At 46.6% G+C, this 26,162-nt stretch overlaps 1 protein-coding gene across 1 annotated transcript in view; it reads right to left on the bottom strand.

Moving 5' to 3' along the window:
• Window positions 1-26,162, bottom strand: part of LOC110539004 (potassium channel subfamily T member 2) — a 90,429-nt gene that overhangs the window by 43,365 nt on the left and 20,902 nt on the right. The window contains exons 2-11 of the mRNA XM_036938831.1: window positions 20,154-20,233; window positions 19,571-19,673; window positions 15,752-15,808; window positions 14,031-14,079; window positions 13,562-13,621; window positions 7,720-7,794; window positions 7,326-7,409; window positions 6,621-6,715; window positions 5,707-5,887; window positions 776-940 (exon numbers count right to left, since the gene is read on the bottom strand). Coding sequence (XP_036794726.1) covers window positions 776-940; window positions 5,707-5,887; window positions 6,621-6,715; window positions 7,326-7,409; window positions 7,720-7,794; window positions 13,562-13,621; window positions 14,031-14,079; window positions 15,752-15,808; window positions 19,571-19,673; window positions 20,154-20,233 — 949 coding nt within the window. The remainder of the gene's footprint in view (window positions 1-775; window positions 941-5,706; window positions 5,888-6,620; window positions 6,716-7,325; window positions 7,410-7,719; window positions 7,795-13,561; window positions 13,622-14,030; window positions 14,080-15,751; window positions 15,809-19,570; window positions 19,674-20,153; window positions 20,234-26,162) is intronic.

Below are 26,162 nucleotides of genomic sequence, written 5' to 3' on the forward strand. Positions count from 1 at the left end.
ACATACACACACACGCACACACACACGCACATGCACGCGCACACACACATACGCACACGCACACACATACGCACATGCACACACATACACACGCACACGCACACACATATGCACATGCACACACACACACATACACACATGCACACACATACGCACACGCACATGCACACGCACACACATACACACATACGCACACGCAAGCGCACGCACACACACGCGCATGCACAAGCACGCACACACGCACACACTGGGGTTAATGGGAGGGCAGAGAGGGTCTCACACAAATATTCTCTCACACACTCAGTCAATAATGAAGACACACCCTCACCCAGCTGCTCCTGAAAATAAAACATGTTGTTTGATCTATGCTAATGCTGATTGAATCCCCTGCTTTAACCTCAGCTGCTTCAGCTCCTGGAGAGGATTACAGAGATGTACACCCACACACACACATGAATACACACCTGCGTGCACACAGATGTTAGTCACACCGTATCTCATCTTCCCAATGGAAAAATGTGTAGAATTGAAGGAAATTAACTCTAAAACTTGTATTTTTTTTCACTGCTGTCAAGAGGGGGGGGCCAACATTTAGCTTACGGCTCCCATAAGGCTAGGGTCGGCTCTGACTGCATGACTGCATGTGTGGATATAGATGTGGGTACGCAGACCAGCGAGTTACTGAGGCCCCTCATGATGAGATCAGATTTTTTTGTGGCCCTCACCCCCATCAAAGTTGCCCATCCCTGCCCTAGTTAAGGTTTTATGGAGAGACCTGCAGTCTGGGGTGAGCGAAGAACTCGTTGAGGAAGTCCATGAGGAGGTCTATCTTGAGGCAGCTGACACACAGCACCACGTGCTTCTCCGTCTGGGCCCGGTATCGGCTGTAGTTCCCCCCAGACTTCTGGCGCTCCATCCACAGGAAGGCCAGCTGCTCAAACTACAGATGGGAAGAATTACATTAGTGTAATTAGTGATGGACAGACAGTAGGTGGGTTGAGGTAGTGAAAGACAGTAGGTGGGTTGAGGTAGTGATAGATAGACCGTAGGTGGGTTGAGGTAGTGATAGATAGATAGACCGTAGGTGGTTTGAGGTAGTGATAGATAGATAGACCGTAGGTGGTTTGAGGTAGTGATAGATAGACCGTAGGTGGTTTGAGGTAGTGAAAGACAGTAGGTGGGTTGAGGTAGTGAAAGACAGTAGGTGGGTTGAGGTAGTGAAAGACAGTAGGTGGGTTGAGGTAGTGAAAGACAGTAGGTGGGTGGAGGTAGTGATAGATAGACCGTAGGTGGTTTGAGGTAGTGATAGATAGACCGTAGGTGGTTTGAGGTAGTGAAAGACAGTAGGTGGGTTGAGGTAGTGAAAGACAGTAGGTGGGTTGAGGTAGTGATAGATAGACCGTAGGAGGTTTGAGGTAGTGATAGATAGACCGTAGGTGGTTTGAGGTAGTGATAGATAGACCGTAGGTGGTTTGAGGTAGTGAAAGACAGACCGTAGGTGGGTTGAGGTAGTGAAAGACAGTAGGTGGGTTGAGGTAGTGATAGATAGACCGTAGGTGGTTTGAGGTAGTGATAGATAGTAGGTGGATTGAGGTAGTGATAGATAGACAGTAGGTGGTTTGAGGTAGTGAAAGACAGTAGGTGGGTTGAGGTAGGGATAGACAGACAGTAGGTATGTTGAGGTAGTGATAGTGACAGACCGTAGGTGGGTTGAGGTAGTGAAAGACAGTAGGTGGGTTGAGGTAGTGATAGATAGACCGTAGGTGGTTTGAGGTAGTGATAGATAGACCGTAGGTGGTTTGAGGTAGTGAAAGACAGTAGGTGGGTTGAGGTAGTGAAAGACAGTAGGTGGGTTGAGGTAGTGATAGATAGACCGTAGGAGGTTTGAGGTAGTGATAGATAGTAGGTGGGTTGAGGTAGTGATAGACAGACCGTAGGTGGGTTGAGGTAGTGAAAAACAGTAGGTGGTTTGAGGTAGTGAAAGACAGTAGGTGGGTTGAGGTAGTGAAAGACAGTAGGTGGGTTGAGGTAGTGATAGATAGACCGTAGGTGGGTTGAGGTAGTGATAGATAGACCGTAGGTGGGTTGAGGTAGTGAAAGACAGTAGGTGGGTTGAGGTAGTGATAGACAGTAGGTGGTTTGAGGTAGTGATAGACAGTAGGTGGTTTGAGGTAGTGAAAGACAGTAGGTGGGTGAGGTAGTGATAGATAGACCGTAGGTGGTTTGAGGTAGTGATAGATAGACCGTAGGTGGGTTGAGGTAGTGAAAGACAGTAGGTGGTTTGAGGTAGTGAAAGACAGTAGGTGGGTTGAGGTAGTGAAAGACAGTAGGTGGGTTGAGGTAGTGAAAGACAGTAGGTGGGTTGAGGTAGTGAAAAACAGTAGGTGGGTTGAGGTAGTGAAAAACAGTAGGTGGGTTGAGGTAGTGAAAGACAGTAGGTGGTTTGAGGTAGTAATAGATAGACAGTAGGTGGGTTGAGGTAGTGATAGACAGACAGTAGGTAGGTTGAGGTAGTGATAGATAGTAGGTGGTTTGAGGTAGTGAAAGACAGTAGGTGGGTTGAGGTAGTGAAAGACAGTAGGTGGGTTGAGATAGTGAAAGACAGTAGGTGGTTTGAGGTAGTGAAAGACAGTAGGTGGGTTGAGGTAGTGATAGATAGACCGTAGGAGGATTGAGGTAGTGATAGATAGTAGGTGGGTTGAGGTAGTGATAGACAGACAGTAGGTAGGTTGAGGTAGTGATAGATAGTAGGTGGGTTGAGGTAGTGATAGACAGACCGTAGGTGGGTTGAGGTAGTGAAAGACAGTAGGTGGGTTGAGGTAGTGAAAAACAGTAGGTGGTTTGAGGTAGTGAAAGACAGTAGGTGGGTTGAGGTAGTGAAAGACAGTAGGTGGGTTGAGGTAGTGATAGATAGACCGTAGGTGGTTTGAGGTAGTGCTAGATAGACAGTAGGTGGTTTGAGGTAGTGAAAGACAGTAGGTGGGTTGAGGTAGTAATAGACAGACAGTAGGTAGGTTGAGGTAGTGATAGATAGTAGGTGGTTTGAGGTAGTGAAAGACAGTAGGTGGGTTGAGGTAGTGAAAGACAGTAGGTGGGTTGAGGTAGGGATAGACAGACAGTAGGTATGTTGAGGTAGTGATAATGACAGACAGTAGGTGGTTTGAGGTAGTGATAGATAGACAGTAGGTGGTTTGAGGTAGTGAAAGACAGTAGGTGGGTTGAGGTAGTGAAAGACAGTAGGTGGGTTGAGGTAGTAATAGATAGACCGTAGGTGGTTTGAGGTAGTGATAGATAGACCGTAGGTGGTTTGAGGTAGTGATAGATAGACCGTAGGTGGTTTGAGGTAGTGATAGATAGACCGTAGGTGGGTTGAGGTAGTGATAGATAGACCGTAGGTGATTTGAGGTAGTGAAAGACAGTAGGTGGGTTGAGGTAGTGATAGATAGACCGTAGGTGGTTTGAGGTAGTGATAGATAGACCGTAGGTGGTTTGAGGTAGTGATAGATAGACCGTAGGTGGGTTGAGGTAGTGATAGATAGACCGTAGGTGGTTTGAGGTAGTGATAGATAGACCGTAGGTGGGTTGAGGTAGGGATAGATAGACCGTAGGTGGTTTGAGGTAGTGAAAGACAGTAGGTGGGTTGAGGTAGTGATAGACAGACCGTAGGTGGTTTGAGGTAGTGAAAGACAGTAGGTGGGTTGAGGTAGTGAAAGACAGTAGGTGGGTTGAGGTAGTGAAAGACAGACAGTAGGTGGGTTGAGGTAGTGAAAGACAGACCATAGGTGGGTTGAGGTAGTGAAAGACAGTAGGTGGGTTGAGGTAGTGATAGACAGTAGGTGGGTTGAGGTAGTGAAAGACAGTAGGTGGGTTGAGGTAGTGATAGATAGACCGTAGGTGGGTTGAGGTAGTGAAAGACAGTAGGTGGTTTGAGGTAGTGAAAGACAGTAGGTGGGTTGAGGTAGTGAAAGACAGTAGGTGGGTTGAGGTAGTGAAAGACAGTAGGTGGGTTGAGGTAGTGAAAGACAGTAGGTGGGTTGAGGTAGTGATAGATAGACAGTAGGTGGGTTGAGGTAGTGATAGACAGACAGTAGGTAGGTTGAGGTAGTGATAGATAGTAGGTAGGTTGAGGTAGTGATAGACAGACCGTAGGTGGGTTGAGGTAGTGAAAGACAGTAGGTGGGTTGAGGTAGTGAAAGACAGTAGGTGGGTTGAGGTAGTGAAAGACAGTAGGTGGGTTGAGGTAGTGAAAGACAGTAGGTGGTTTGAGGTAGTGAAAGACAGTAGGTGGGTTGAGGTAGTGAAAGACAGTAGGTGGGTTGAGGTAGTGATAGATAGACCGTAGGTGGTTTGAGGTAGTGATAGATAGACCGTAGGTGGGTTGAGGTAGTGAAAGACAGTAGGTGGGTTGAGGTAGTGAAAGGCAGTAGGTGGGTTGAGGTAGTGAAAGACAGTAGGTGGGTTGAGGTAGTGATAGATAGACAGTAGGTAGGTTGAGGTAGTGATAGATAGACAGTAGGTAGGTTGAGGTAGTGATAGATAGTAGGTGGGTTGAGGTAGTGATAGACAGACAGTAGGTAGGTTGAGGTAGTGATTGACAGACAGTAGGTAGGTTGAGGTAGTGATAGATAGACAGTAGGTAGGTTGAGGTAGTGATAGATAGAAAGTAGGTAGGGTGAGGTAGTGATAGATAGACAGTAGGTGGGTTGAGGTAGTGATAGATAGATAGACAGTAGGTGGGTTGAGGTAATGATAGACAGACAGTAGGTAGGTTGAGGTAGTGATAGATAGACAGTAGGTGGGTTGAGGTAGTGATAGATAGTAGGTGGGTTGAGGTAGTGATAGATAGACAGTAGGTAGGTTGAGGTAGTGATAGATAGACAGTAGGTGGGTTGAGGTAATGATAGACAGACAGTAGGTAGGTTGAGGTAGTGATAGATAGAAAGTAGGTAGGGTGAGGTAGTGATAGATAGACAGTAGGTGGGTTGAGGTAGTGATAGACAGACAGTAGGTAGGTTGAGGTAGTGATAGACAGACCTAGGTGGGTTGACGTAGTGATAGACAGACAGTAGGTAAGTAGTGATGAACAGTTGTTTATATTTGAACCAGGAGGCTGACTGCATGTTAATGTGCTCTGTGGCATCCCCATGCATCAGACAGGCTGGATGGCAGGGAGGGAGACTGGAGGTTCTGAAACCCACACACTCAGAGGGGGTGAGGAGGTGTTGGGCAGCCAGTAAATGTCAGGGGGTATTTATGGATGAAAGACAGGGAGAGGGAGTGAGAGGGCTACATGGCTCTGTGTGCCATTTCCTGTCCTGCTCAAACATGCCTCCCAGAGCACAACAGTACAGCGGCTCAGACCACACACACACACACGCGCACACACACACACACACACACACACACGCACACACACACATAAAAGGTTCCTATTATCACAACTGAAATGATAGTAATGGGACATGGGGAGAGGAGAGGGATACTACTATGGGCAGGAAATGACAGATTCACTGAAACAGTGACACTATGCTCTTCTGTATAATTGGAATATCTGATGTACAATATTATTGTTCGGTCGAATCCTCCCCTCAGCCGTATGTGTGGGGAATACATCAGGGAGAAATACTGGAAAATAGCACCAGCTAAATGATCCATAAAAATACAATGAAAACAACAACAACAACAGCAATGGGATTTTCCCCTCACCTGTATGGGAAGCACGATGAGCGCCACACAGATCATGATGACCACTAGCAGCTGAGAAGGCCATATCTGGGGCGTGACATCACCGAAGCCCACAGTAGAGAAGGTGACCACGCAGAAGTAGAGAGAGTCAAACAGAGTCAGGTTGTTTCCTGCTCGCTCTAGGTGCTGGATCCCACATATACTGAGGAGAGGTGGAGGTGGTGGAGGAGGAGGTGGAGGAAGAGGAAGAAGCGGAGAAGGAGGAGGAAGAGGTGTAGAAGGAGGTGGAGATGGAGGATGTGGATGGAGGAGGGGGAGGTGGAGGGGAAGAGGGAGAAGAGGGACAATAGGAAGGAGAGTTGTTGAAGAGAGAAGAAAAGGATGGAGGTGATGGAGAGGTGAAGAGAGGTTGATGTAGAAGGGGAAGAGATTGAGGAGAGGAAGAAAGCCAATTATGATGGGGATTGAGAGGGGAGACAGAGGGGGAGGGGAGGAACAGGAGGAGAGAGAGATGGACAGATGGGAAGGAGGAAGTAAGCATGAGAAGACCAGAGGGAACTACTGTGTGTGTGTGTGTGTGTGTGTGTGTGTGTGTGTGTGTGTGTGTGTGCGGGCATGCACGTCTGTCGTCTGTCAACAGCAAAGTGTTTGTGCACAGTGTGTATATGACTAGTGTGTGTTTACCCAGAGCTGAAGGGCCGGTTGGGTCAACATTGTGCTGTCAGTAGTGATAAGGTCAGCCAGTCTCATATAGGAAGCTTTTCAGACCTCCAGGACCTAATATTATGCTATATCAGCCTAGGCTATTACTCCAAGCTAGCCTCTACCAACCACTCAATACTGCTACACCATTCCTATACCTGCCATTGGGCTTAAGTAGAGGGGGAAAAAACTCTTCCTCCCAGTGATTGCTAGCAGTGATTGTGGTGACCCACCAGGTGAACATGAGGCAGACCAGGGTGCAGATGAGGATGAGGACCTGGTTGAACATAGCTGAGTGAGTACGCTGGATGGCCCGGTGCAGATCATTCTGAAACACAGCGGGGGAGAGAGACAGAGAGAGACAGAGACACACACAGAGAGAGAGAGAGAGAGAGAGAGAGAGAGAGAGAGAGAGAGAGAGAGAGAGAGAGAGAGAGAGAGAGAAACATGGGCAGAGAGAGAGAGAGAGAGAGAGAGAGAGAGAGAGAGAGAGAAAGAGAGAGAGAAACATGGGCAGAGAGAGAGAGAGAGAGAGAGAGAGAGAGAAACATGGGCAGAGAGTGAGAGAGAGAGAGAAACATGGGCAGAGAGTGAGAGAGAGAGAAGGGTGATAAGAAAAATATACTGTTGTGACGTGGGGAGGATAAGTGTAAAGCCACTGCATCTTCGTAAAGATAATTGAGGGACAAGGACAAAAGGAATATGATGTGTATAATACAAGAAAATAATAGAGAATACATGCACTTACATCTGTAAGAATGAGTGGGAGTCAAAACTTGTGGTATAAAGAGAAATAGAGAACAATGTTTTTAAGAGGTGCAGAGATTTCATCTGAAAGAAACAGTGGAAGAGATGAGATAAAGAAACACCTGAGAGAACAGTTGTGAGATGGAGAGATGGAGTGACATAAACTGAGCAATAAATATGTATTTTCTCACTATCATGTTCTCCAAGGCATGTTTGGCCAGCCAGCAGTTGAGAAACACAGGGATGAACAGATTTCTGAGGGAGGGCAAAATCACCTGAAGGAGAAAGAGATTTAGTCTGTGTTTTGGTGAGTGCTAACGGCATTATTCATCATCATGCCTTATCAAAGGTCCTTATCTTTTGTAAGTTTGGTGAGATATTGAAGGGAAAAATAGCCAGTGGGGAAGGAGCATTTGCAGCAACAACATAGGGTAGAGTATCTTACTGAGTACAGGCATGCAACATCCTATATATTGTGTGAAATGTATTCCCTGTACAGGGTTGAAACTACTGTACAACACGATCAAAGAACAAATAGCACACTAGGCATAATGTTCCATAATGCATGCGTTTGATTGGACTCACAGTGATCACAAAGGGAACAGCACTGATCATCTCCAGGATGAAGGGAACACGCAACACTTGCTCCCAAATGTTGCCCTGGAAACACAACAACACACGGAGGTCAGAGAAACTTCGGGGATGACCAGATAAAGTGTTCCTTTGACTGGATTTGTGAATGAGACGTTTACACTGTTGAACACGGACATGGACAAGGGTGACCCTCCTTTTCTACCTGTTCACTTCCACTTAAAAAGGAGGCATTACTCAGGTTTCAGTCTGTAAGCTTCTTGTACAATTAAGATGTCAAATATCATGTCGCTTTTTTATGTGTTCAGCCACAGCTTGCTTATAGCTAACCAGAGACCTGGTTTGTGTGGGTGGACAGCCAGAACCAGGCCTTGTGTATGTCCACAGAGTTATCGATGAGGTTTAAGCATTAAAACCTCCACCCCCTCCTTGCCCCCTGACTGACACTGTAGCAGGCTAGGCAGTGTGAGCCATGGTGTGACAGCTCCACAGACCAATAGACACACCGCTAGTTTGCTACGTACATCAAAGAGCAGGGATGCTGGGTAACCCTCCATGGGGGATCAGATCACACGCTGCCTCTCTCTGGGGGGATTCCTTTATCCCAGTCACTCTCATGCATCATTCAATAGGGAGAGCCTGTTGAGGCTCCTCAAATACAGGGTCGGCCCGAGCTTTTAGGGGTCCTAAGCGCGATTTGGTTGCCCCCCCCCCCCCCAAACCATTTTAGTGGCCTCCCTCTTTACAGCCCCCCCTCTTGAATTTAAGTTTTAAAGTTAATTTCCTACAATTAAACACATTTTGACAGGGGGAGTAGATAAAATGGTGCAGCTTTAAAGCAAGCTTTCTGCAATTCTACATATTTTGACAGGGGGAGTAGATATAATGGTGCAGCTTTAAAGCAAGCTTTCTGCAATTCTACATATTTTGACAGGGGGAGTAGATATAATGGTGCAGTTTTAAAGCAAGCTTTCTGCAATTCTACATATTTTGACAGGGGGAGTAGATATAATGGTGCAGCTTTAAAGCAAGCTTTCTGCAATTCTACATATTTTGACAGGGGGAGTAGATATAATGGTGCAGTTTTAAAGCAAGCTTTCTGCAATTCTACATATTTTGCAATGGCGCGGAGAGAAGTTTAACCATTTTTATAACACATGTCATGTAATTCTACACATGTTAATGATATCTGAGTGAAAGTGATCAAGAAAATCAATGGGGGCCTCTTGGAGGTCAGGGCAACTGGGCACGTGCCCTGCGTGCTTGGTCGGTATTCAGCTATGATTATGCTACAAGTTTAGATAGCTGGCTAGCCTAACTTACCAATCTAACAATCGTTAGCTGACCTGGTGAATTGAGTGACAGTCAGTGACTGACATAACAATAGAAAAACTGCTGATGCACAACCACTTTTCGAAAGTGAACCTTGGTTATTCTACTATTCTAACTCTCAACAGTAATTTGAGACCTCGACTGAGTCCCACCCCCCCAAAACAAATGTGGGTACCGGGGGCCCTAAGCAACCCCTTACGTCACTTATGCCTGGAGACGGCCCTGCTCAGATATATGCTTAATCTAGACTGTATATCAGAGGATCAAATGATGAGATGTAAAGTACATTCCCCCAGGACATGTCACGTGTATCTACATAGACATACACAGACTGAGGCTTGTTGTTTTGTGGGGCACCAAAATAGCTATCCATCTCCAGCAGTGTCTGTGAAGGGACTCAGTTGCTGTAATCCCAACACTAAAACACTGTAGAACTCCCAGTAAAATACAATACATGTGTTTTACAGAATTAATGCTGTAGATAGCACTGCATTATGGTAAAATGCTGAAAAAGAATCAATCAATCAATCAAGTTTATTTACAAAGCCCTTTTTACATCAGCCGATGTCACAAAGTGCTATACAGAAACCCAGCCTAAAACCCCAAACAGCAAGAAATGCAGATGTAGAAGCACAGTGGCTAGGGAAGAAACCTGGAGAGGAACCAGGCTATGAGGGGTGGCCAGTCCTCTTCTGGCTGTGCCGGGTGGAGATTATAACAGTACATGGTCAAGATGTTCAAATGCTCATAGATGACCAGCAGGGTCAGATAATAATAATCACAGTGGTGTGTAGAGGGTGCAGGTCAGCACCTCAGGAGTGAATGTCAGTTGGCTTTTCATAGCCGATCATTCAGAGTTAGAGACAGCAGGTGCGGTAGAGAGAGGGTCCAAAGTAGCAGGTCCGGGACAAGGTAGAACATCCGGTGAACAGGTCAAAAATACTGTTATTGACTGTAATTGGAAGCTTCCTGTAAAAATTACTCTAACATATTGTATTTTTTTTACACTAATAGCTTATGCCTACTGTAGATTCAAATGATCAGTTTCAGGCGCCAACCTGTCGGGTGAGACACATTACTATTTTAGTAAATATCTTCTTGAAGCAGCTGTGAAGTGGAAGAATATTTTCAGCAGCTTCTGGGTAGGTGCCTTGATTTGTTTATAAGTATTTTTATTGCTAGCTAACGTTGAATTACTGCCATTTTTCTTAGCTAACCTAGCTAGCTAGCTGGCTAACGTTTGCTTTCTATCTATCTAGCCAGCTAGTTAGCTAGCTCAAGTTGACACAACCCAGATAATAACTGTTGTGATTATAGGCTTTTAGGTACACCTCTGAGTGCCATAGAGGATAAGCTGAGCACAGATTAGGGACTGTTATGTTTTCACCGCTACTACAGAGATAATGGTTTGTTTCTAGCAGTTCAAAAGATATTACCCATATTATTACCTTCGCAGCGTTTATTTTTCCTGATTGACAGGCTGAATTTGACACATAAACCACGTCGTGGGCTGTTACACCAGTCGGGAGCCACCAAAGCGGATTGGAATGAGCACTGCACCTGTATTGTATCGAGGTGTTTGCCGACCTAAGGTGCTTGCCACTGAGCAGCTGTAACACAGTGTTGCCGGCGGTAGCTAGTAAAGTGCCAATTTTTTCCGCCCCAGGATTATATTTCAAATGGGATAGCAGCCTACACAATAAATAACTGATATTGGTAGCCATCTAGATGTCACCTTGATACAGGCTACTCAAAGGGGAGAGCATGAACGGCAACAACACAGGGACACAGTGTTCTCAGATGTCACAACCCTGTGTGTTAACCCTCGCAAGGCTGCAGGCCCAGACGGCATCCCCAGCTGCGCCCTCAGAGCATGCGCAGACCAGCTGGCCGGTGTGTTTACGGACATATTCAATCAATCCCTATACCAGTCTGCTGTTCCCACATGCTTCAAGAGGGCCACCATTGTTCCTGTTCCCAAGAAAGCTAAGGTAACTGAGCTAAACGACTACCGCCCCGTAGCACTCACTTCCGTCATCATGAAGTGCTTTGAGAGACTAGTCAAGGACCATATCACCTCCACCCTACCTGACACCCTAGACCTACTCCAATTTGCTTACCGCCCAAATAGGTCCACAGACGATGCAATCTCAACCACACTGCACACTGCCCTAACCCATCTGGACAAGAGGAATACCTATGTGAGAATGCTGTTCATCGACTACAGCTCGGCATTCAACACCATAGTACCCTCCAAGCTCGTCATCAAGCTCGAGACCCTGGGTCTCGACCCCGCCCTGTGCAACTGGGTACTAGACTTCCTGACGGGCCGCCCCCAGGTGGTGAGGGTAGGCAACAACATCTCCTCCCCGCTGATCCTCAACACTGGGGCCCCACAAGGGTGCGTTCTGAGCCCTCTCCTGTACTCCTTGTTCACCCACGACTGCGTGGCCACGCACGCCTCCAACTCAATCATCAAGTTTGCGGACGACACAACAGTGTTAGGCTTGATTACCAACAACGACGAGACGGCCTACAGGGAGGAGGTGAGGGCCCTCGGAGTGTGGTGTCAGGAAAATAACCTCACACTCAACGTCAACAAAACTAAGGAGATGATTGTGGACTTCAGGAAACAGCAGAGGGAACACCCCCCTATCCACATCGATGGAACAGTAGTGGAGAGGGTAGCAAGTTTTAAGTTCCTCGGCATACACATCACAGACAAACTGAATTGGTCCACTCACACAGACAGCATTGTGAAGAAGGCGCAGCAGCGCCTCTTCAACCTCAGGAGGCTGAAGAAATTTGGCTTGTCACCAAAAGCACTCACAAACTTCTACAGATGCACAATCGAGAGCATCCTGTCGGGCTGTATCACCGCCTGGTACGGCAACTGCTCCGCCCTCAACCGTAAGGCTCTCCAGAGGGTAGTGAGGTCTGCACAACGCATCACCGGGGGCAAACTACCTGCCCTCCAGGACACCTACACCACCCGATGTCACAGGAAGGCCATAAAGATCATCAAGGACATCAACCACCCGAGCCACTGCCTGTTCACCCCGCTATCATCCAGAAGGCGAGGTCAGTACAGGTGCATCAAAGCTGGGACCGAGAGACTGAAAAACAGCTTCTATCTCAAGGCCATCAGACTGTTAAACAGCCACCACTAACATTGAGTGGCTGCTGCCAACACACTGACACTGACTCAACTCCAGCCACTTTAATAATGGGAATTGATGGGAAATGATGTAAATATATCACTAGCCACTTTAAACAATGCTACCTTATATAATGTTACTTACCCTACATTATTCATCTCATATGCATACGTATATACTGTACTCTATATTATCGACTGTATTCTTATGTAATACATGTATCACTAGCCACTTTAACTATGCCACTTTGTTTACATACTCATCTCATATGTATATACTGTACTCGATACCATCTACTGTATCTTGCCTATGCTGCTCTGTACCATCACTCATTCATATATCCTTATGTACATATTCTTTATCCCCTTACACTGTGTACAAGACAGTAGTTTTGGAATTGTTAGTTAGATTACTTGTTATTACTACATTGTCGGAACTAGAAGCACAAGCATTTCGCTACACTCGCATTAACATCTGCTAACCATGTGTATGTGACAAATAAAATTTGATTTGATTTGATTTGATTGGGTTCACTGGGCTCTCAGTTTGAATGACCTCTAGTGAGGTAAGTACACGCACACACAACACCAGCTTGATATGTCCCTTGTCACCTATCTTTTAACCCTCAGGGTAACATCCCTGGTGCTCTCTGTCTCTCTGTCTCTCATTCTATTATGTATTGTTCTATGCTTGTCCTAAGGGTGAGAAGAGCTGACAAATCAGAACTGAGGAGGATTGTTAAGGAGCCCCATGATGAACACCTGATTCAGCGCTGACTTCTCTCTCCTGGATGCTCTACTGTACATACTGTCCCGTTGTGTGTTTCACCGCCTCTGAACACCCTTACCCCGAATAGAGTTTGCCCCTGATCATAGGTCTAGGATTGTACCCAATCCCAATTTGAACTTCCTCTCTCTCTTAGTCTCTGTCTACCCACACGTCCCACACACAGGCAAACAATATTGTTTTTAAATTAGTGTTGTAGTGTTGCTCTTATTTGGTTAACTGTGTAACTTAACTTACATGTGTCAACTGTTGTTACTTCTATAGTCAATTATTTTGTGTAATTTGTTGTTAATATTGTTACCAATTTAAATATATTTATTTTACGTACAAATTAAGTTTTTCTTACATTTAGATTTCAGTGAGAATTTCACTGTAAATTTACAGCATTGACCTGGCACCAGAGATACCAGCACAATACTGTAATTTTGGGATGCTGTAATCTGTTTTAAGGGAAATAGTACTGTAAAATATATTACAGCAAAATTACAATGTTAAGTTGGCAACTCTGGTTCCAGTATAATTCTGTACATTTACAGGGAACAGATTTACAGTGTACTCACCTTGTAGCTGAGGTACACAAGCAACATGGTCTCGAAAAAGCTGATGAAAGCTACAAGCACCTGGAGAGAGATGAAAGGAGAGAGAGAGAGAGAAAGAAAGAGAGAGATAAAGATTGGAGTAGTAACAGCAATAGAGAGTGAGAGAGACAGAGAGTGGGTGGAATCATAATTTTGATGATTGAACTCCATCAATAAGAAGTTAAAGTGAAGCAATAAACCAGAGAGAGAGAGAGTGTGTGTGTGTGTGTGTGTGTGTGTGTGTGTGTGTGTGTGTGTGTGTGTGTGTGTGTGTGTGTGTGTGTGTGTGTGTGTGTGTGTGTGTGTGTGTGTGTGTGTGTGCGTGCGTGCGTGCGTGTGTGCGTGCGTGTGCATGCGTGCGTGCGTGTGTGTGTGTACGTGCGTGTGTGTGTGTGCTTGCATGTGTGTACAGACAGCCTTGTTAATATGACAGTTCAACATTGTGTCTGACCTGTAGAGCCCACAGAGGCAGAGGCCTATTCACCCAGATGATAAGAGACCTGCAGACACAGAACAAAGAGAGCACATCATACATGACACAGAGGGAGGAGAGGAAAGGAGGGAGAAGAGGGAGAATAAAAGAAAAAGGAGATGTAACAGGGGTAAATATTAAAAGGACTCCCTTTCAAATATGATCAATCCAACGACATAACGCCTCTTGTAATTATGTTGTTCACAAGCGAGTGGTTCTGAACTACCGCTGCCATTAGACTTCCTCTGTGAAAAAGCATCACAATCAATGTTCGCAGATAACATGAATGCAGATTTACAGCTCTGTTGTGAGAAAGAGGCTCTATCCAGAGGCCTCGCGGGGCTTATCATTGCTGCCTTCTGAGTCTGCTGCCTGGAGTGTGTGTTTGTGTCCTCTTAGTGTGCTGCCTGGAGTGTGTGTTTGTGTCCTCTTAGTGTGCTGCCTGGAGTGTGTGTTTGTGTCCTCTTAGTGTGCTGCCTGGAGTGTGTGTTTGTGTCCTCTTAGTGTGCTGCCTGGAGTGTGTGTTTGTGTCCTCTTAGTGTGCTGCCTGGAGTGTGTGTTTGTGTCCTCTTAGTGTGCTGCCTGGAGTGTGTGTTTGTGTCCTCTTAGTGTGCTGCCTGGAGCAACGGCCAGTCAAAGTCTTTATTAAGCACACTCTGTCATACTCCTTATTCATTTATAGCCAGAGTTTACACAGTGTCACCAGCCGCCAATTAAATAAATATGTCCCTGAGCAGGACTGGAGGCAGAGCCCAAGGACCCAGTCACATCTGGGACATAGTCAGTTGGATGGTCGGTTTGTTGGTCATTTACTCGCTCACTCACTCACTCGCTCACTCACTCACTCGCTCACTCACTCACTCACTCACTCACTCACTCACTCACTCACTCACTCACTCACTCACTCGTGCCTTTGAATCTCAGTCCACACCACTGGACATTCCAGTCCTAGTAAGGACATTTTGGATGAGTGCAAACTAAGTTCACTTTTAAGTGCAAATCATCAGTCCCAAGACTCCTAATTCAAATAGTTTCTGTTTACTTAGCCTTCAGGCTCTGGTCTAGTGCACACACTCACAGCAGCCCCAAGATATTTCATGTATCAGTCTTTGATTGTTTTACAGACAGCAGGTGCTAATTAGGTTATATGGATACTACATACAGTACATATTATGTTGGCATGAAAACCATACAGGTAACATTGTGACAAACGAATGTGCTACTGCAATAATGTAATGTTTGCAGGTTGGCATTTATTGTCATGATTCTTGCCCTGGAGGCAGAATGGTCACTAGCTGGCACAGCCACAAAGTCATCAAAACCTAACCCTAAACTTAACCACACTGCTAACCCTAATGCCTAACCATAACTTTATATTAAGACCAAAAAGCACATTTTTGTTTTCATACATTTTTAGGATATAACCCATTTTTTCTATGCAGTTGACCCTTCAAGCGGAAATCGCTCAGTTCTGCCTCCAGGGCAAGAGTCATGACAATAAACGTCAACCTGCATAATGTACCATGTCTACATCTCCAACCTCTCTATTACTCACAGTATTATTAACTGTCTGTTGTACATGGTCTCATTACAGTGCTCTGTGGTGGACACAAGATGAACATCTCTCTCTCTGTATTAGACTCTCAGACCAGTCTTGGCTCCTCATTAAAGATGAATGGGACATAAACATGTAAACTTACCAGTCAAACTGGGTCCTGCTGGGGTGGACCGATGCATTCTGTTTGGAACAGTCCAGACTACAGGGGGAAACATGCATAACAAGAGGACTGAAACGTGTCATGTTTGGAACAGTCCAGACTACAGGGGGAAACATGCACAACAAGAGGACTGAAACGTGTCATGTTTGGAACAGTCCAGACTACAGGGGGAAACATGCACAACAAGAGGACTGAAACGTGTCATGTTTGGAACAGTCCAGACTACAGGGGGAAACATGCACAACAAGAGGACTGAAACGTGTCATGTTTGGAACAGTCCAGACTACAGGGGGAAACAGGCATAACAAGAGGACTGAAACGTGTCATGTTTGGAACAGTCCAGACTACAGGGGGAAACAAGCATAACAAGAGGACTGAAACGTGTCATGTTTGGAACAGTCCAGACTACAGGGGGAAACAGGCATAACAAGAGGACTGAAACGTGTCATGTTTGGAACAGTCCAGACTAAAGGGGGAAACATGCATAACAAGAGGACTGAAACGTGTCATGTTTGGAACAGTCCAGACTACAGGGGGAAACATGCACAACAAGAGGACTGAAACGTGTCATGTTTGGAACAGTCCAGACTACAGGGGGAAACAGGCATAACAAGAGGACTGAAACGTGTCATGTTTGGAACAGTCCAGACTACAGGGGGAAACATGCATAACAAGAGGACTGAAACGTGTCATGTTTGGAACAGTCCAGACTACAGGGGGAAACAGGCATAACAAGAGGACTGAAACGTGTCATGTTTGGAACAGTCCAGACTACAGGGGGAAACATGCACAACAAGAGGACTGAAACGTGTCATGTTTGGAACAGTCCAGACTACAGGGGGAAACATGCACAACAAGAGGACTGAAACGTGTCATGTTTGGAACAGTCCAGACTACAGGGGGAAACATGCACAACAAGAGGACTGAAACGTGTCATGTTTGGAACAGTCCAGACTACAGGGGGAAACATGCATAACAAGATGACTGAAACGTGTCATGTTTGGAACATGCCAGACCAAAGGGGGAAACATGCATAACAAGAGGACTGAAACGTGTCATGTTTGGACAGTCAAAGAGTTTTAGCTTCCTGTGTTCCTCTACCACATCCTATATGACCTCAAATTTCTCTCTCTCTGTTTCCTCCAGAATTGTAATGCCGGTGCTCTCAACATGACCCATTTCTCTATCCCCTACTCTTTCACTTTCCACTATCCTTCCCTACATCTGGTCTCTATCTCCCAGCCCCTGGCCAAGCGAAACTACCTTAAACCTAACCTTACATCTCGTCTTTACCTATCCCTCTTGCTCCATAGTAAGTACTGACTGACCACTCTCCACCAATACTCCTCACGTCCTCTCCACTGATACGCCTCACTCCCCTCTCCACCGATACTCCTCACTCCCTCTCCACCAATACTCCTAACTCCCTCTCCACCAATACTCCTCACGTCCTCTCCACTGATACGCCTCACTCCCTCTCCACCGATACTCCTCACTCCTTCTCCACCAATACTCCTAACTCCCTCTCCACCGATACTCCTCACGTCCTCTCCACTGATACGCCTCACTCCCTCTCCACCGATACTCCTCACTCCCTCTCCACCGATACTCCTAACTCCCTCTCCACCAATACTCCTAACTCCCTCTCCACCGATACTCCTCACGTCCTCTCCACCAATACTCCTAACTCCCTCTCCACCAATACTCCTAACTCCCTCTCCACCAATACTCCTAACTCCCTCTCCACCAATACTCCTAACTCCCTCTCCACCAATACTCCTAACTCCCTCTCCACCAATACTCCTCACGTCCTCTCCACTGATACGCCTCACTCCCTCTCCACCGATACTCCTCACTCCTTCTCCACCAATACTCCTAACTCCCTCTCCACCGATACTCCTCACGTCCTCTCCACTGATACGCCTCACTCCCTCTCCACCGATACTCCTCACTCCCTCTCCACTGATACGCCTCACTCCCTCTCCACCGATACTCCTCACTACCTCTCCACCGATACTCCTAACTCCCTCTCCACCGATACTCCTAACTCCCTCTCCACCGATACTCCTAACTCCCTCTCCACCGATACTCCTAACTCCCTCTCCACCGATACTCCTCACTCCCTCTCCACCAATACTCCTAACTCCCTCTCCACCAATAGTCCTAACTCCCTCTCCACCAATACTCCTAACTCCCTCTCCACCAATACTCCTAACTCCCTCTCCACCAATACTCCTAACTCCCTCTCCACCAATACTCCTAACTCCCTCTCCACTGATACTCCTCACTCCCTCTCCACCAATACTCCTAACTCCCTCTCCACCAATAGTCATAACTCCCTCTCCACTGATACGCCTCACTCCCCTCTCCACCGATACTCCTCACTCCCTCTCCACCAATACTCCTAACTCCCTCTCCACCAATAGTCCTAACTCCCTCTCCACCAATACTCCTCACTCCCTCTCCACCGATACTCCTCACTCCCTCTCCACCAATACTCCTAACTCCCTCTCCACCAATACTCCTAACTCCCTCTCCACCAATAGTCCTAACTCCCTCTCCACCAATACTCCTAACTCCCTCTCCACCAATACTCCTAACTCCCTCTCCACCGATACTCCTCACTCCCTCTCCACCAATACTCCTAACTTCCTCTCCACCAATAGTCATAACTCCCTCTCCACTGATACGCCTCACTCCCCTCTCCACCGATACTCCTCACTCCCTCTCCACCAATACTCCTAACTCCCTCTCCACCAATAGTCCTAACTCCCTCTCCACCAATACTCCTAACTCCCTCTCCACCAATAGTCCTAACTCCCTCTCCACCGATACTCCTCACTCCCTCTCCACCAATACTCCTAACTCCCTCTCCACCAATAGTCCTAACTCCCTCTCCACCGATACTCCTCACTCCCTCTCCACCGATACTCCTCACTCCTTCTCCACCGATACTCCTCACTCCCTCTCCACCAATACTCCTAACTCCCTCTCCACCAATACTCCTAACTCCCTCTCCACCGATACTCCTCACTCCCTCTCCACCAATACTCCTAACTCCCTCTCCACCAATAGTCCTAACTCCCTCTCCACTGATACGCCTCACTCCCTCTCCACCGATACTCCTCACTCCCTCTCCACTGATACGCCTCACTCCCTCTCCACCGATACTCCTCACTCCCTCTCCACCAATACTCCTAACTCCCTCTCCACCAGTAGTCCTAACTCCCTCTTCACTGATACGCCTCACTCCCTCTCCACCGATACTCCTCACTCCCTCTCCACTGATACGCCTCACTCCCTCTCCACCGATACTCCTCACTCCCTCTCCACCAATACTCCTAACTCCCTCTCCACCAATAGTCCTAACTCCCTCTCCACTGATACGCCTCACTCCCTCTCCACCAATAGTCATAACTCCCTCTCCACCGATACTCCTCACTCCCTCTCCACCAATACTCCTAACTCCCTCTCCACCAATAGTCATAACTCCCTCTCCACTGATACTCCTCACTCCCTCTCCACTGGTACTCTTCACTCCCTCTCCACCAATACTCCTCACTCCCTCTCCACTGATACTCCTCACTCCCTCTCCACTGATACTCCTCACTACCTCTCCACTGGTACTCTTCACTCCCTCTCCACTGGTACTCTTCACTCCCTCTCCACCAATACTCCCTACTCCCTCTCCACTGATACCCCTCACTCCCTCTCCATGGATACTCCTCACTCCCTCTCCACCAATACTCCCTACTCCCTCTCCAATACTAAAGCCACGCTTATTTACCCCCCCTTCCTCACCAGTCCTGTCTCTCCTCCTGTGGGTCGTCCAGTAGGACTCTGACCATGTAGAGGAGACAGCTCAATACTTTCAGAGAGAAGTTGAACAGCCTCACCCTCAGACCTGCAGCACATAAACCAACCACAGCAAGTCAAGGACTTAATCAATAAAGTCAATGAATGAATTAATTAAACATAATACATTATCATCAATCAATGGCTGTGTTTACACAGGCAGCCCAATTCTGATCTTTTGCCACTAATTGGTCTTTTGAACAATCCGATCAGATCTTTTGTCAATAATTGGGTAAAAGATCAGAATTGGGCTGCCAGTGTAAACACAGCCATTTGGTTATTGAGAAAATGAATGGGACACAGAGGACATTGATAGGACATACAGAACATATAGACATACAGGAATATACCTAGAGCAAAAGGACAACATGTCACACACAGTCAAAACCACTCAGGGAAGACCACCGACAGAGCACTTAACGAAGCAACCAATCATGTGAAGGAACACCCAAACAGAAAGGATTATGTAATGACAGCCAGTCTATAGGACAATAAGTAGGAACTCCCTGTCTGAACATTGACAACTCACTGGATCTTTGGTTTTTGATGAAGAACAGCTTGAGGCGCTCCTTGAAAGTGTTTTCATTCACGTAGAATTCTACCTGCACCCTGAGAGAGGGAGGGATGGAGAGAGGGAGGGATGGAGAGAGGGAGGGATGGATGGAGAATGACCAGTGAAGAGGAAGATGGGTAACAGGTGAATACCAAAGTTAAGGGAGGGGGAGTAGTGGAGATTGAGGGAGAGGTAGATAGATATGGGAAAATAAAAGGAAAGAAATGAGACAACAGAGAGCGAGAATGAAAAGAGGAGAGTGGAGTGAGAGAATAGAGGTGGAGAGAGAGAGAGACATAGAGAGAGGTGATAATGGTTATAGGAACAGCAGCAATAAGTTGGGAAATAAATAACAGTGTGGTTAGGTTATATTAAAGACAGGAGGAAATGATGTCGCTGTGTGTCTTCCCCAGTCAGTCAGCCTGCCATGGCAGCTGCAGTCAGCCTCGTTATCTCTGCTGATTAAATATAGAGCAACAAATGACTTCCCTCTGTTCTGCTGAATATGAAGAGTCCATAATTACTGCTCTCTCCTCCCTCACCCCCCTCAGTCCCTACTGCCAGACAGACCATATAGTACACACACAGCCAACGCCTGAAATATACACCTCCATATGCCATTAAGATCCTATATCGGTATATGGACACATACAGGAAGGAACTCAGTCACATGGGATAACATGCAAAACAAAGACAAGAGTAGTGAGTGCACTCCATGGATACATACATATGAACACACACACACACACAGTCCAGTCCAGCATGCACGCACACATACACACTGTCACCAAGAAATCTCATTTCCTGGTAGACCCCCTCATGAGAGATTGGCCACTTCTTCTGTTCTTTCATCCTACAGAAAGTGGCGTAGAGGAAGGAAGCGCTGGATGGCCCAGACACAGGATGAAAACAGAGGCCCAGCACACACAGGTCACAATCTAATCTCCTTACTGGTGGGGGTCTTCACAGGGTTTTAATACTGTAGATGAAAACCAGGACCCCACATAGTGGTCCCTCAGTCAGTCAGTCAGTCAGTCAGTCAGTCAGTCACACGCACACACACACACACACACACACACACACACACACACACACACACACACACACACACACACACACACACGCACCGTTAGCAACCATACACTCTTAGCACATAGGGACGTTGCTCTTTGTTGCTATGGTGATGGAGCATCTTTCTCTCTGTCGATATTTCTCTCAGACACGCGCGTTTGCACACACACACTGTAGATCTGTCAGCCTACTCTTTGTATACATGAACATGCTGGATCAAATGCTAAAAAAAACACCAAGGAGAGTAAAATGCACCATTGGGTAAAATACGTATTTGCAACTGAATGCAGTGAGAAAACTTTACACAATGCACTTGCCATTAAAGTGGCAGTAGGGAGGCTAAAGAGATGGATTACTCCTATCTGCAGACAACCATTACCATGAAACACACATGTCCCATAACATATTTACTGTAGGCTCTACCCTTCATTAACATCTGGCCTTATAGTACACATTGCCTGCTACACCACAATATATGTAAATAGGTAACAGAGTCATAACAGTTAAAGAATACGGCAGATCTGGGAACAGTGTGTGTCGCACTTTAAATGATTCAATGACCCTCATTATCACTAGATACAGAGCTAAAGCCATGGTACATTAGGCAGGCTGGGGTTTAGATGGTATGGTATTGTGGCAGTGGATTTGAACTGGGTCCGTACTAATTCCTACATTAGCACTGATAAGATCAAAGCATTAGCTCTAGAAAATGTTCCACTTTGTAATGGAACAGTCCTCTTCACAGTCAGTACTATGATCTGGAACTTTCTGTACAGCAACAGCCTCTAAATTAAATTTAGATAAACAAAGTAAAAATGGTGAGTGCTCTGCTTTCTGGCACCTGTCCCTGTTTTCCACACATGAATCTGTTTTACTTACAACTAAACCCTATCAGGCTCTTCCTCCTACCTTCCCTCTCCCATCCCCATCCCCCTCCTCCTCCTATCTTCCCTCTCCCATCCCCCTCCTCCTCCTACCTTCCCTCTCCCATCCTCCTCCTCCTACCTTCCCTCTCCCATCCTCCTCCTCCTTCTACCTTCCCTCTTCCATCCCCCTCCTCCTCCTACCTTCCCTCTCCCATCCCCCTCCTCCTCCTATCTTCCCTATCCCATCCTCCTCCTATCTTCCCTCTCCCATCCCCCTCATATCTTCCCTCTCCCAACCCCCTCCCATCTTCCCTCTCCCATCCCCCTCCTATCTTCCCTCTCCCATCCCCATCCTATCTTCCCTCTCCCATCCCCCTCCTATCTTCCCTCTCCCATCCCCATCCAATCTTCCCTCTCCCATCCCCCTCCTACCTTCCCTCTCCCATCCTCCTCCTCCTTCTACCTTCCCTCTCCCATCCCCCTCCTCCTCCTACCTTCCCTCTCCCATCCCCCTCCTCCTCCTACCTTCCCTCTCCCATCCCCCTCCTCCTCCTATCTTCCCTATCCCATCCTCCTCCTATCTTCCCTCTCCCATCCCCCTCCTATCTTCCCTCTCCCATCCCCTCCTACCTTCCCTCTCCCATCCCCCTCCTATCTTCCCTCTCCCATCCCCTCCTACCTTCCCTCTCCCATCCCCCTCCTATCTTCCCTCTCCCATCCTCCTCCTATCTTCCCTCTCCCATCCCCCTCATATCTTCCCTCTCCCAACCCCCTCCCATCTTCCCTCTCCCATCCCCATCCTATCTTCCCTCTCCCATCCCCTTCCTATCTTTCCTCTCCCATCCCCATCCTATCTTCCCTCTCCCATCCCCCTCCTATCTTCCCTCTACCATCCCCATCCTATCTTCCCTCTCCCATCCCCTCCTATCTTCCCTCTCCCATCCCCTCCTATCTTCCCTCTCCCATCCCCTCCTATCTTCCCTCTCCCATCCCCTCATATCTTCCCTCTCCCATCCTCCTCCTACCTTCAGTCTGCTGTTAATTACCCATCTCTTATTCATTCCATCACCCTGCCTCTTCCCACTAGTGTTATTTCCTTACTCTACACACTAAAGGTGATCACCCTTTCAGCCGACCAACCATCCATATCTCTATTTATGAGTCTCTTTATAGTCCCTCCAACTCTGAAAGAAGCCATGGCAACTTTCCACAGCAACGAACAAATCATTTGAGAAGTCACTCTGCTCCTGATGTGCTTCTAAGAGGCAGCTTTGAGACTTGAGGGGGCCACAGAAGAGAAGAAGTAAAGTGGAAATATAGCCGTGGGATAGATTATAGTGTGATTGTTATCTAAAGGAGGGAAACAAGAAAAACACACTAAAAACTCACAAAGAACATTATTTCAGAGCCAAAGAAGAACAAACCACACAATAACACATCGCTCCTAGCAATAACCCGGCTACTTTCCCAAAAAGCTTTACTCATTATGATGTAAGAGTAGATAATTGCTCAAAATAATTGCTTTGGTAGATTAAATCTTTGAATTGTATTAGTGGAAAAAGGGCAAATATTGCTTGAAACAAAGAAACATGTCAGATAGAACCAGAGGTAAGGTTGATTAGTATTGATGATTGATTATTTTTGTTCTCTAAATACATCATCTATAAGATTTAATGTGGTTCAACGGTCATTAATTAAACATGTTTTTAAACAACAAAAATAATTGTTTACCGACTAAAATGACAAAAACCTACTGCAAAGAACTTGGAACAACTTGGAACAGCTGTTGTAACAACTGTTGATTTACAAATGGTTGTAGTGAGAAAATGCAATGATTGATAAACAATGGATGAAGTAATACAACCTTGCATTGTGGGTAAAACAGACACTTGTACTAAGACGGGGAATGTCATTTATAACAATCAATCAAATGATGATGTTGATCTCATGGATCAAGTCGTTGCATCCATAGCTCTACGAATTTCAGTGTTTACATTAACCGTGATCCATCCTTCAGCTTACGAAAGGCAGTGGCCCAGGCTATTGAAATCACTGATTGTGCCTTTAATGTTTTTGAGCACTGACCTGAGTGAGCACCAGATAGACACTGACCATCCCCATCACAGCACTGACCTGAGTGAGCACCAGAGAGACACTGACCATCCCCATCACAGCACTTACCTGAGTGAGCACCAGAGAGACACTGACCATCCCCATCACAGCACTGACCTGAGTGAGCACCAGAGAGACACTGACCATCCCCATCATAGCACTGACCTGAGTGAGCACCAGAGAGACACTGACCATCCCCATCACAGCACTGACCTGAGTGAGCACCAGAGAGACACTGACCATCCCCATCACAGCACTGACCTGAGTGAGCATCAGAGAGACACTGACCATCCCCATCACAGCACTGACCTGAGTGAGCACCAGAGAGACACTGACCATCCCCATCACAACACTGACCTGAGTGAGCACCAGAGAGACACTGACCATCCCCATCACAACACTGACCTGAGTGAGCACCAGAGAGACACTGACCATCCCCATCACAGCACTGACCTGAGTGAGCACCAGAGAGACACTGACCATCCCCATCACAGCACTGACCTGAGTGAGCACCAGAGAGACAACAGACCTCACACTGACCAATGGTGGTGTGTGAGGTGTGACAGTCACCAGGTGACAAGCGATACACTAACCTGCCCTGGAGAAGACAGCCATTGGAAAACAGAGGAAACAGAACAAACCGTTTGAAGCTTTTACTATCAGTTCAAGTGTAATTTATCAAACTAATTCTTCCTTTCTATAATAAAGGATCCATGGCAATTTAAACCACAGGTCTTCCCTGACGGTAATAAAAAGTAACAAACTACTAAAAAAACGTTCCCTGCTAGATAAAAGACTACAGAGAGAAAAGGCCAGGGTTCATCTAATTGTGAGTCATGCAAAATTAGGCCTGAGGGAAGACATTTGCATTTCTGAAATTGCATTTATGAGAGCATAAGAGAAAGTGTGAGGGAGGGAGAGAAGAGAGAGAGAGAGCACCAGAGAGACAACAGACCTCACACTGACCATCCCCATCACAGCACTGACCTGAGTGAGCACCAGAGAGACACTGACCATCCCCATCACAGCACTGACCTGAGTGAGCACCAGAGAGACACTGACCATCCCCATCACAGCACTGACCTGAGTGAGCACCAGAGAGACACTGACCATCCCCATCACAGCACTGACCTGAGTGAGCACCAGAGAGACACTGACCATCCCCATCACAGCACTACTGACCCATCACAACCTTTATACAGCAGTTAATACAATACAAATCAAAAAACTTTATTAGTCACATGCGCCGAATACAACAAGTGTAGACATTACCGTGAAATGCTTACTTACAAGCCTTTAACCAACAGTGCAATTCAAGAAGAGTTAAGAAAATATTTACCAAATAAACTAAAGCAAAGAAATTGCAAAAAGTAACACAATAACATAACAATAACGAGGCTATATACTGTACAGGTGGTACCGGTATTGAGTCAGAGAGACACTGACCATCCCCATCACAGCACTGATGGTACAGGTTAGTTGAGGTAATTTGTACATGTAGGTAGGGGTGAAGTGACTATGCATAGATAATAAACAGCGAGTAGCAGCAGTGTACAAAACAAATGGAGGGGGGGGGGGGGGTCAATGTAAATAGTCTGGTGGCCATTTGATTAATTGTTCAGCAGTCTTATGGCTTGGGGGTAGAAGCTGTTAAGGAGCCTTTTGGTCCTAGACTTGGGGCTCCGGTACCATTTGCCGTGCCATAGCAGAGAAAACAGTCTATGACCTGGGTGACTGGAGTCTCTGACAATTTTATGGGCTTGCCTCTGACACCGCCTATTATATATATAATGGGCCGTTCGCACTACCCACTGTAGCACCTTACGGTCAGATGCCGAGCAGTTGACATACCAGGCCGGGATGCAACCGGTCAGGATGCTCTTGTTGGGACAGCTGTATAACTTTTTGAGGATCTAGGGACCCATGCCTAATCTTT

Source organism: Oncorhynchus mykiss, chromosome 12 (assembly GCF_013265735.2).
Source record: "Oncorhynchus mykiss isolate Arlee chromosome 12, USDA_OmykA_1.1, whole genome shotgun sequence".
Taxonomy (NCBI): Eukaryota; Metazoa; Chordata; class Actinopteri; order Salmoniformes; family Salmonidae; genus Oncorhynchus; species Oncorhynchus mykiss.